Source organism: Choloepus didactylus, chromosome 4 (assembly GCF_015220235.1).
Source record: "Choloepus didactylus isolate mChoDid1 chromosome 4, mChoDid1.pri, whole genome shotgun sequence".
Classification (NCBI taxonomy): Eukaryota; Metazoa; Chordata; class Mammalia; order Pilosa; family Megalonychidae; genus Choloepus; species Choloepus didactylus.
Window position 1 is genome coordinate 53,614,470 of NC_051310.1, and position 12,856 is coordinate 53,627,325.

General features: G+C 34.5%; 1 protein-coding gene across 4 annotated transcripts in view; it reads right to left on the minus strand.

The window, feature by feature from the left end:
* Nucleotides 1-1,914: 1,914 nt before the first annotated feature.
* The window catches only part of KIAA0586 (KIAA0586 ortholog), a 168,758-nt gene continuing 157,816 nt past the window's right edge, over nucleotides 1,915-12,856 (minus strand). For 3 of the 4 annotated variants that reach the window (XM_037832616.1, XM_037832619.1, XM_037832615.1), the window contains 2 exons: nucleotides 11,497-11,562; nucleotides 1,915-2,261 (listed from right to left, as the gene is read on the minus strand). In XM_037832616.1, the coding sequence (XP_037688544.1) occupies nucleotides 2,107-2,261; nucleotides 11,497-11,562 (221 nt within the window). In that variant the 3' untranslated portion in view covers nucleotides 1,915-2,106. The remainder of the gene's footprint in view (nucleotides 2,262-11,496; nucleotides 11,563-12,856) is intronic. The other variant, XM_037832617.1, reaches the window with a different exon arrangement.

Here is a 12,856-nt window from a genome sequence, read left to right on the forward strand (position 1 = left end):
TGTTCATCCATAATTTTCAACCTTTGGTGTACATTAAAATTGCCTGGGAAGGTCTTTTTTTTAATACCAATGTCTGGCTCCCACCCCAAATCAATTCAATCAGACTCCCTGAGTACAGAGCCCAAGCATTAGTACTTTTTAAAATTCCCCAGTGTTTCCAATTGCAGCCAAGGCTGTGATCCATTAAGCAAACTAGAAAAATGATGAGAAAAGTCAAAGATGACTGTTGTTATTCTGTGTTTGGACTTTAGTTGTAACAGGAAAAAATTTTGAGGAAGATAAAATGCTAGGCTGCCCTTCTTTTCATGTGCTTTACCCTCTAGTATAAGATATTCAATTAGCACAAGATAATAATGACACCCAGCATTTTATGAGCACTTTCCAGGTACCAAACACTGTGCTGGGCATTCTACATACACCATCACTAACCTTCCCTATCCTACAAAACGGATAGCACATCCATTTACCTGAGATAGATGATAAGGAAGGGCTTACTTGCTCCTTGTCACAGAGCAAGTAGGTAAAGAAACTGGAATTAGATCCTAGATATATCTGATTACAAAGCCATGCTTCTCCCACCCCTCCTTTTAATTTTATGTATTTATGTTTTGAGGGGTAATACAGAAACGTGTTCCACAGTTTAAAAGGTATATAACGTATATATTAAAAAATTAACTTCTCTCATAATTTTTCCTGTCACAACCAAAGTTCAAACACATGGTAACCACAATCATCTTGATTCTCATCACTCAGTCACTCTTGTCACCTCACCACTCAATCCCCCTTCCTGGAGACAAAGTCAGCAGTTTCTTGTTTATTCTTTCAGAGATATTTTATGCATATACAAGTATATATATGTATTAAGTGCATGTGTATATGAGTTAACATACCATATATTTAAATTCCTCCCCAATCCTCTTTTTCCTTTTTAATGCAATTTTATTGAGATATATTCACATACCATACAATCATCCAAAGTGTACAATTGTTCACAGTATCATCATATAGTTGTTCATTCATCATCACAATCATTTTTTTGAACATTTTTATTCCCCAAAAGATAAAAATAAGAATAAAAATAAAAGTAAAAAAGAACACCCAAAACATCCCATACCCCTCCTCCCCACCCTATTATTCATTTGTTTTTTTGGCCCCATTTTCCTATTCATCTGTGCATACATTGGATAAAGGGAGTGTGAGCCACAAGGTTTTCACAATCACACAGTCACACTGTATAAGTCATAAAGTTATACGATTGTCTTCAAGAACCAAGGATCCTCGATTGTAGTTCAACAGTTTCAGGTACTTCCTTCTAGTTATTCTAATACACTAAAAACTAAAAGAGATATCTATATAATGCAAAAGAATAACCTCCAGAATAACCTCTCAACTCCCAATTTGAAATCTCTCAGTCACTGAAACTTTATTTTGTTACATTTCTCTTACCCCTTTTGGTCCAGAAGACTTTCTTAATCCTATGATGCTGGGTCCAGGCTCTTCCCTGGGAGTCATGTCCCATGTTGCCAGGGAGATTTACACCCTTGCCTCCCCAATCCTTTTCAAACAGTTGTAAAATAGTTCACACACTATTTTGCATGTTTTTTTTCACTTTAATAATCTATCTCAGAGATAATTCCCTATCAATATATAAACTTCTTTTTATTCTTTTTTTGGTATTACATAGTATTTCACTGTACCATCACTTATTTAATCAGCTCCTTGCTGATAGGGATTAGGTTGCTTCTAATTCTTTGCTGTAATAAGTAATGCCAGAATGAATAACCCTGAGCTACATAATTTCATAAGTATCTGTAGAAAATTATATCTGTAGGATAAATTCTTAGATGTCAAAAGTCATGCCCTTTCCACTATTCCATGCTGCCTCAAGGAAGCAACCCATAGCCAGATTCATGATGACTTATATTTAAATTATTTTATTTAAAAACTTTACCTAAATACCTAAAATATGCTTTCATTATAATAAAAAATTAGAAACGGTTTTTCAGAATAAGCTCAAAGACCAAAAGAGTTTGAGAGAAGGTTTTTTATGCCAAAGTAAAATGATTTCAAAACCAGTGGTACATATTGTGCTTGCTCACTTCCCATTCAGAAGGTATCTGCTCCTGAGGAATCCATGTCACCCTGTATTGTGCTGACGATGCTCAGAGACTGAGAGCCGTCGTCAAGGTTCACTGAGGGCAGTGTCACAGACATCTTGGCTGGTGCTGCCTGAGAAGTGAAGAGTGGTACTGCTTTACCACCTGCAAAAAGGAGAAACTCAGTCAGCTCAAGTGTATCATGGGTATTTATTTATGTGCTTTAAAATTTCCTAAATAATATGGGGGATCAAAACAAGGATTGTACATGAAGTAATTCCTTTTCTCAAGGTACTTAGAACTTGGCGGAGAGATAAAATACACCCTTCTGCATTCCTACCCCCAACCCTAGTCAGTTAGGGACAACATTTAAAAAGTGTTCAATTTGGAGGATTGTAAGCTATGTGAATATATCTCAATAAAATTTCATTAAAAAAAGTATTCAAGTAAAAAAAAGTATTCAAGTGCAAAAGTTGGGGTATATACAACTTCTCCAATTAAAAAAAAAAGTTGTGGTATAGATGATAAATAGTAAGACTGAGTACGGTTATGAACACAGTCTCTAAAATCCATGCAGAGCTTCTAACTGGCTGTGTGACTTTTAGGAAGTTATTTTACCACTCAGAATTCCAGTTCTCTAACATGTCAAATGGGGTAACAGTACCTCCCTTGCAGAATGTAGAAAGATGAAATAATATCTGAAAGGGCTTAACAACTGAGCTACCATTACACTAAAATGATGGTTATTATTACTACTGTCAATTAAACAAAAACAATCTAATCATTCTAAAGTAAAGAGTTTGCTGTTAGTTATAGAAAGAACATTTTTTTAAAGAGGAAAGATGAGCCATGTGCATTGTAGTCAAAGTTTGCCAATATACAAGGCACTCCACTCTTCTTCCTACTCCTAAAATTGGATCTTCAACCCAGATCATATAATTAATAATCATTCACTGAGTGCCTAAGGGTGCTGTTCTAGTAGTTAAAAGAACCAACACAATGGAAGCAATGTCCAAAGAAAAAATTATTGAAGTGGGTAATTCAATTAACATTGACGTCAACTTTAAAAAGCGTATTTCTCTTTGAAATAGACTTTTCTTCATTATCTCTACATTGAACTAAATAAGGCAAAAAACAAAACAAAACAACAACAACAACAACAAAACCCTTCCACTTCAAGGATTGAGAGCAGGGAGGCAATATGTAAGCTGGCTGGTGATAGAGGGGATGAAGTTTGGGATGAAGAATTCATTAATATGCTAAAAAAAATCCAGAGCTCACTATATATCTATTTGCTTATACCCTAATTCACTTCTCTGAATTTAAGGCAGATTGCCTAAGAATATAAAGAATGTCAACTAGGTATTATTTAAAACCACAAAAATCCTCATTTCAAATTTAATGGATTTATCATATATGAGAATAAACGGCACTTTAAAAACAAATTACCTTAATCTTAAAGACACCTCTCAGTCAAGAGTTACAGTAATTTTTCTAAAACTTCTTTATGTTTTCCAAGTAGTTTCCACAGTAATAAAGGTGGAATTTTACATTAAACTTTTATAGGGACAACAGTAAAAGTAGATAGTATTGGAGATTTTAATAATGACTCCATCACAGCTGTCTAAAATAATCAGAATACTTGTAAAAGGTAAATTCCTTTCATATTAATAAGTCCAACAAAGACTATTTTAATATATGTCATTCTTTTTTATTACTTGTATCAATTTTTTTCTTTTCAATAAAAGAAGGTCAAGAAATAAGACTTGGCATCATTACAGCAACATTCTAAACCATAATAATGCAGTATAATGCTTTAAGAAGAAAGTGATCATTATGTCAATTTAAATAAAATAATATTTTAAATAGGAAAAGACTTTTTGAAATTTAACTCTGTCAAGATATGATAAAAACTAAAATTAAGAAACACTAAGAATTACTTTTTAAAAAGTTTTCATAGGACACAAGCATTATTTAAATATTCTTACATTTTATAAAGAAACACCAATCTCAGAGCTTAATTTGTTCAATAAGTAAAAAATGGACACAGGCAACAACTAAGACCTAGAGAAAAATTAAATTTCAACTCATACAATCAATTCAATTTTACTCTGCCTCAATTATTAAGAAAAACTTCATTCTTTGAGTTATTTTGCATATCTACTAAATACTTTTCTATGAAATCGAATTTCACAAAACTGCTTTATATTTATCTTAATTTTTTTCTATGTGCATAAATTACTGGTTAATTTGCTCAATGATATAACTAGAGCTATAACTATTTTTTTTTATCCTGAAGTTGATTCTAAGTCTCAAGGAATATATTAAATTCAATAATTGTAAAGATATGTTATTTTTGCAGTTACTGGCTTATATTTATAAAGCAATTTAAAATTTGGCAAACATCCTTTCCTCATCATGTTTTTGATCCTAATAGTCTTGGGAAACTGATGAGGTAACTGAGGCATAGAGACCAAGTGGGCTTTTCCAAAAGCACATTTTCACTAATTAAACACTTATTAGAGCCTACTGTATGTATGGAGCCAAGATGGGGCTGAGAGGATACAAAGATGAAGAAGTAATAGCCTTCATCCTCAAGATCATAACCTAGGGGTGGAGATAGACTGGGACTGAAAAATTAGACCTAAAAAATGGTGGGAGGGTAATAAAGGAAGGGAGAACATCAAAATAAAGTCAAGATAGTTACTATGCTAAGGGATCTCTGAGTATTCTGATGTCTTGATTGGACAGGAAGAATGGTGAGAAATGAGGCTGTAGAGGAAGGTGAGGGCCAAGCCCTGTAAACAAGGAATCAGAAAGATCTTCAACAGAGGAGTAATATGAGCATATGAATTTTAGAAAAGATAATTCTAATAGCTGTGTTGAGAATAGTCCACATGAAAATATTCAAGATATTTTGGAGGGAGACTCAGGGGAGATACTGGGATCAGTCATTTATCTGATGAATTTGAATGTCTGCAAGATGTGTTGGTGGACTTTTCCAGCAAGTAACTGGAGATAAGATTTCAAAGACTGGAAGGCAGTTTTAGTGATAACAGAATTAGCTGTCATCTGCACAGACATAATAATTCAAGCAATGAGAACAGTGATTGTCTAGGTATAGAGAAAGGACTGTAAAGAAAAATGACAGAAATTTGGGGGAAATGACAAAGAAGAAAAAGTGAATAAAGAAATGAAAACAAGAGGTGAGTGAGCAAAAGACTTGGCAGAGTAAAGAATCACACAAAAAGATAGATAGTTTTAAAAACAGTCTAGTATAACCTACTTCATAATTAGTAGAGACTATAATTCACTACTCTTTGCACTACACCAAATACCGTAATTAACCATAGTAAATAAATATTACTTTTAATGGTGGTTGAAGGAAATTCCATTTAAGTAGTGATATATAAAAGGTAGAGGCAGCTAAAGAGAGGGGCAGTAATGAAGTTTCAAGGACAAGTTTCTAGGATACGTTAAGTCTAGATCCAAATGAGGTTTGTGGTCCAGTCATCTGGGAATGGACCCACTCACGTTGTCAGTGTGAGGGTTCTGTGTGGGAAAGAGTAAAAGGAGGATGATTAAGAGTATGGATTCTGGAATAAGGCTGAACTGGGTTCATCCATCCATTCACCCAACAACTACCAATTGAGTACGTACTACGTGCCAAGAGAATACAGCAGTGAACAAAAGAAAGGTCCCTATCTCACGAACTTCCCATTCTAGTTGGAGGTGGGGTGGGGTGGGGTGGGAAAAGATGACAAACAAGGAAATAAACATATACTATGTCAGGAGTGATAAGTGCTATAAAGAAAAATAGGTAAGGGGTAAGGATAGACAGCGATAAGAGACTTTGGGAAAGTTACTTTATTCTAAATTCCAAGTCTTACCACCTATAAAATAAAGAAAACAGTACCATATGATCTTACTTATACGAAATATCTAGAACATGTAAGTTCATGGAGATAGAAAGAAGACTACAGGGTATGGGGGTGGGGTGGGAATAGGGAGTTAAAACTTAACAGTTTCTGTTTGGGGTGATGGAAAAGTTTTGATAATGGATGGTGGTGATAGCAGGACAACATTGTGGATGTAATTAACACCAATTAATTGTAAACTTAAAAGTGAATAAAATGGGAAATGTTATACTGTAATATTTATGTTACCACAATGTACATTTAAAAAAGATACCTCAGAGGGTTTTATGAAGATTAAATGCTAATGCATATAAAGTGCTGGCAAAATAGAAGACACTCAAAACAGGTGAGCTCTTACTCTTATGTAATAGAGGAAGAGCCTTTTCCCAAGAGTCAGTGACCCTTGGGGAGAGCTGCAAAAGGTAATATGATTTAAACAAAGGGATAAGAATATTTTACTGAAATGAAATAAAGAAAAAATAGAGGCAGCTCTCGAAGGCCTCCAAATAGTTGTGCTATTTTTAACTCTAGTAATCGTGTGTTTTTTTTTTAATGCAATTTTATTGAGATATATTCACATAGCATACAATCATCCAAAGTGTATAATCAGTTGTTCACAGTACTGTCATATAGTTGTGCATTCATCACTACAATCTATCTTTGAACATTTTCATTACACCAAAAAATAAAAAAAAATTAAAATAAAAGAATATCCAAAACATCCCATTTCCTTCCTTCCCCCTATTGTTCATTTACTATTTTAAAAATTCAGTTTTATCAAGATATAGTCACACACCCTACAGTCATCCACAGCATACAATTATTCACAGCACCATCATACAGTTGTAGATTCATCACCAGAATCAATTTCTGAACCTTTTCCTTACTCCAAAATAAAAATAAAAGCAAAAAGAACATCCAACTTTCCACCCCTTCCATACCACCCTATTCTTCATCTAATTTTTGTCCCCATTTTTCCACTCTTCTGTCCATACACTGGATAAAGGGAGTGCGGGCCACAAGGTTTTCACAATCACACAGTCACACTGTGCAAGCTATACAGTTAAACAACTGTCTTCAAGAATCAAGGTCACTGAGTTGCAGTTCAACAGCTTCAGGTATTTCCCTCTAGTCATTCCAACACATTAAAAACTATAAAATGGTATTTATATAGTGATCCTCCAAAGTGACCTTTCGACTCCATTTGGTATCTCTCAGCCACTGGAACCTTATTTTGTTTCATCTCTCTTCACCGTTTTGGTCAAGAAGATTTTCTCATTCCCACAGTGCTAGGTCCAGGCTCACCCCCAGGAATCATTTCCCACATTGTCAGGGGGATTCACACCCCTGGGAGTCATGTCCCACTTAGTGGGGGAGGGTAATGAGTTCACCTACCAAATGGGCTAAGAGAGAGGGCCACATCTGAGCAAAATAGAGGTTTTCTGGGGGAGACTCTTAGGAACAAATATAAGTAGCATTAGCCTCTCCTTTGCAGCAACAAGCCTCACAAGGTAAAGCCACCAGATCAAGGGCTCGGCCTACCAAATTGGCAGTCCTCATTGTTTGCGAGAAAATCAGCAATAACCCAAGCAGGAAGTCCAATATTTCCACATTTCTCCCCAGTTCCTTGGGGGGCAAATACACTTTTACTCTCTGCCCATATCGCTCTGGCATATATTAAGATTTCACCCCAGCCTGTACAAAGTCACCAAATCCCACTTCCCATTCAAAGCTCCACGCACCTATGATATTCAAATAAACTGATCGTACAAGTTAAATTATCTGGTATGCTACAGAAAATATAGATCCTGCACCAAATAAACATCTCCTCCCTTGATCTTGTGCAAAAGTTGTAGTTTTAAAACCCAGTCAGTATTGTCCTTTACCCTTGGCCTGATGTGCCTTAGTCCTAACCAGATCCACTTCGTTCATATCTCTAATTGAAGTCTGAACTCTTTTTCAGTTCTTTCAACAATTGCTGTATGGGGTAATATTGACATTCATAGCTGCCAAGCTCTAGCTCTGAGTCTCAGGTGTCACACAGATACCCAAAGTTCCAGAAACCAACCAGTTATCTAGTAATCGTGTTTTAATCAGTGTGCATGTCAGTAAAATGCACCATCTTATCTAAAGGTGTTAATGTATATTTTGGGAAGACTTTTTGAAATGTTCATTTACACAAGTTAAGCAATCACAGTTTTAGAACTTTAAAAGAGAACTGTTTAGGCTGAGAATGTGAAAAAAAAAGAAAAAAGTCAACATTCATATCAAGTTATGGCCTTCACAGAGTTCAATTTTTTTTTAAAAAAAAGACATAATATCTCAAAAAATCACATTAAAGCAAACATGAATCTTCTACTTAAATAAAGTTTGATGTTTTCAAAGTTTAATTTTTTAAATTTCCATATGTCATGTCATTTTTCTATGATGTCATTGTTACAACAGCTGTTTTCAGGTTTCAGAAAGGAAAAAAAAACTATTCCTTGTTCTATGGGTTTGCAGCACACCATTTAATTGGGCAAGCATTTGAAGCTGTGGATGCCAGAGAGTTAGATCATACATTTGAAGCTTCCTAAGACATATTTTAATATACCTTTTAAACATTTGAAATTCCAATTTTGTGTTTTAAAAATATTTAAAATTCATGAAATATTACGTTTTGATGTTGGTTTTATAAGGCTAAAGAATAGAAAAGTTAAAACTGATTCTAAATGATACAAATAATGACATAGGATTTTTAATGTCCATTTAAGATGTTGCTTTATGGTTTTTAAAAATATATAGAACATAGCTTTCTAAAAGATTATCACATTTAGATAATCCATTGCATCAGTAGGTTTTAGATTCTGGCTCTAATCTTCAAACACCTGGTGACCCATTATACATCTCTGTTATTTGCAAACTGAGAGGAATCCAAATAAAGTATTGAGTCATCAAACTCAATCAGGCAAACAGAGAAATGAAGAAAAAGTTTCCCTTGTAGCTCCACAGAGGAGTATGGCATCTCAAACTCACTCTAAGTTACTAAATGGGGCACAAGCCATATGAATTTATGGTGGTTTTCTATAAGATGATGAAACATCTTTTAATTGCCCGAGTTTAGGTTTCCCACGTTTTCTTGCAGATACAGATTAGTTTCTTATTAACTGTGCATTTGAAAATAAAATTAGAAAGGGAAAACCGTAATAACTTTTTATGAACCTGGAATACAAGGATAGACAACAGGGTCTGTGAATACCCAGAAACTTATTCAAATTATTTCTGTATATGTGTGATTTGGCAGGGAAAGTGGCAATCATAGTTATCCGAGTCTTAAAGGAGTCTGCGGCTCCCAAATTTTTAAGAATCCTTTACTTAGAGGATACTCCAGCGCCATTTGCAAGCGAATCATATTCTCCGAGTTGTTTTTTCCAGTAGTAGAGATAAAATATGGTAGTTCCTTTTGCATTAATTGTGGACACCTTATTCTCCAAATCAACTCTAACTACAGCATTACTAGATCTCATGCTCTGTAATTGTCTAAGTGCAATAATTACACTTAATTATGTTTTGTCCCTTCCACTGGACAAAACATTCCTTAAGAGCATGGACTGGAACTTACAGTTTTTGTCTTCCCTGTAATTAGTTCAGCGGGTGCTTATTGTGACCAATGGTATATACTTGTTAAACTAGTGGCCAGGATTAAGAGTTCCTTTTGTGAGTTTTTATTTGGATCAAAAGGGAAGTGAACACTATTTTGGCCTCATGAGCATAATACTAAGCAACTAAGCCAATCTGCTTAGATTCTCAAGTCTTCATGATGCATATACCATATAGTTTTTCATATTACTATATTAAAAAAAATTCTTTATGCAGCACCTATAACTGGACTGCCACTATGAATTCAGTGGAACAATGCAATGGCTCAAAATTAATCTGACTGAGACCTTTTCTCACCAAAAACCTTCACTCACCCATTGGGCAACCTTACATTAACGATCGCTGTTTTAATGTTCCAGGCTTAGCTCAAATGTCACTTTCTCTCAGACCCTTTTGCTAATAACCTTCTCTGACAAAATTAATATCTTTATCTGTGCTCTCAAGCTGCTTTTTACATGCCCACACTTGCGGCAGCACTTATCATCTTGTATTATTGTTATTTGCTTTTGAATCTGTTGTTCCTGTTAAAAATGTGCTCCACTATGACAGCAAATGAGTCTTATTTACTTCTGCATCCTACAAAACTGTAGAATAATGCTGGGCACATAATGGGCCTTGAAGTGACTGTTGAACCAGATTTATTTTTTTACCCAGAGTCTGTGGTTGCTCATGGCTAACAGCTTGCTTAGATTCATGCTGCCCCCATCTTGCCTTTAAAATCAGCCCTGAGTTCCAGCAACGCAGTTGCTTCCCAGCTGTCTGTGAAAATGTTACAGTATTTCAGCTGTGTTTTACTGAGTTCTTGAAGCATTTTTCCTGTTCACCCTGAGCTCATTCACTCTTGCTTCTTGTGTAAGCAGCTGCTAAGCTATTCTGCTGTAGTCACTACTCCTCATATGCTTAATTCAGCCCTGCAGATTTCACAACATCATAGCTTCAGTGCTTGAGAACAAATACAAGTCTTGATGAAGGTGTGTGGTCATTTGAAGTTTAGTATGTAGTATTTTATTTGCTTCTACTTTCCAGAGTTAGTAGCTATTAAACATTTCTTTCCTTACTTCCATGTTTAAAAGAGTGATTTAAAATATTACAAGAGTCTCATCCCCAAATTTTAGACAAATGTAAATTTTTAAATTTACTATTGCTTCTGTTTTTTAAGTTAGGTGACAAATGCTTGTTTTAAAATTTATAATTTAAGATAAAAATAAAGCAGCTCCTATAGGAAGAATAAATGTATCAGCACCTGTAAAAACAACTCCGATTCTTTTACCTCTAAAAAAGCAATAGTTAATGTGAAAATTTGTTTCTTCTTATGCCAGATTCCAGCTGCTTCACTTTGTTTAAAACTGACTTCAAAGTTTAAACACTGTCCTGTCCCAACAAATAACCTCCCCCAGATGGAATCATCTTGAGTACTATCCTCATTGCTCTCAATACCACACCTGCAGTCTTTTAATCCAACATTTTATAAACTTTCCAAAGGGAAATGAGAGAAAAACTTAAAGCTTAAAAAGGGTAGTTTTAGAAGGGAATCCATTTATGAGGGTAAGATTGCAGATGAATGCAAGTTGCTGACTGATAATCTGCAGATGGATCAAAATTGAACATCCGATTTTGATACAGTTTTTAAAATTTTAAAATCTCCTAATTTATACTTTTGGAGAGTTTAGTTTGGGGTACAAAGGGAGTTCCATAGCTGGGTGAATTTATAGATATTTTAGAAGAATAAACAATTCGAGTTAGTTATCTCTACTATGCTCATTATTATGAGAGAAAGAAATCATAAGTAAGTGGAAAAATATGACTAGCTCCAGATTAAAGAACGTTTAAAGTAAAAGTCTTACCTGTAAATAAAGATGTGAGGTATAGACTGGGCTCAACTTGTGTCCGATCCATATCACCTAGTGAAGCTATATTAAAAAAATTTTTTCGTAAGAAAATCAGTTACACATAGGGATTATCATGATTCATTCCTGTTCACTAAAAAGAACACAAACCACATGCACTCCCACAGTTACTCTCATAAAACTAGGTAAACAGAAGCCTGATCTAGTGATCTAGTGTAAAGAAGGAAGTTAAACAGCTGAATGTTAATGACTGTCAGTTGAAAAATACTTTATCTAATGGATCATTATCTTTATGCATCAAAGATGAGGGAAGGGGGGAAGCAAAAGATCATGAGGGAATATGCTATTTGTACTAAATAAAAAACTCATGGGTCACTTTTTTTCAAGGTTAAAGGTTTTCACAGATTCTCTCACTTAAGGATTTAATCATAACAATATGCAGTTTCAAACTTCCTTTTTCCCTAGGCCAGCCTGTGGGCATATTACTCAATACAATTTATCTGAAATAACCAATAAAGTTGTCAGGGAACTCAGAAGAGCAATATGCTAATAAACCAAATCCAAATTTTAATATTAAAATAAAATAGATCAGGAGAAAATCTTTTTATGTTTAGAGATTATTAGTCAGGGAAAAGTTAAATAACTAAAGAGAGAGATCATTAAACAGAGCAACAAACTATCACTGATTACAAACATTAATGCTAAACTTCTCTAGTTATACTGTAGAAGATTTTAAAAATTAAATGTATGTTAAAAATGAAAGGCAATAGAGATAAATGAAGAAAATTTAAAGCTTAAATAGGGTAGTTTTAGAAGGAAATCCATTTATGAGGGTAAGATTGTGGATGAATGCAAGTTGCTGACTGATAATCTGCAGATGGATCAAAATTGAACATCTGATTTTGATAGTTTTTAAAAATCTCCAAATGCACTAAAAATGCTTACTTTGTTGTTAACTGTTAGATGCTATGTCTACTTCCCACTCTGCCTCTAAATTTTTAAGAGTTGGAACAGGGAGAGAAGTTATTGCTTGGCCCCTCATGCTTATTTATTAATCTTTGATTCTGCTAGCACATAAAAACAACAGTATCAGCACCACCTCAGGGTTCTGTTGCATTGGTGAACCATTTGTTTGTCACAAGTGAAACTTTTTGGCAGTCTTTTCTGAAATGTTTGCCTGGAAGCCCAGAATTTAAACCTATCTGTCATGTTACAGTAAGAGATAAGCAACAATACTAACCCCCTTCCATACTAAATAAAATTGTCTGGAAACTGAGAAAACCTACCTTCAGTCTAGCAAGGACTCAATAAAAAAAAAATTAAAAATTAAGGTAACTTGTAGGTTTCCTGTGTTGTG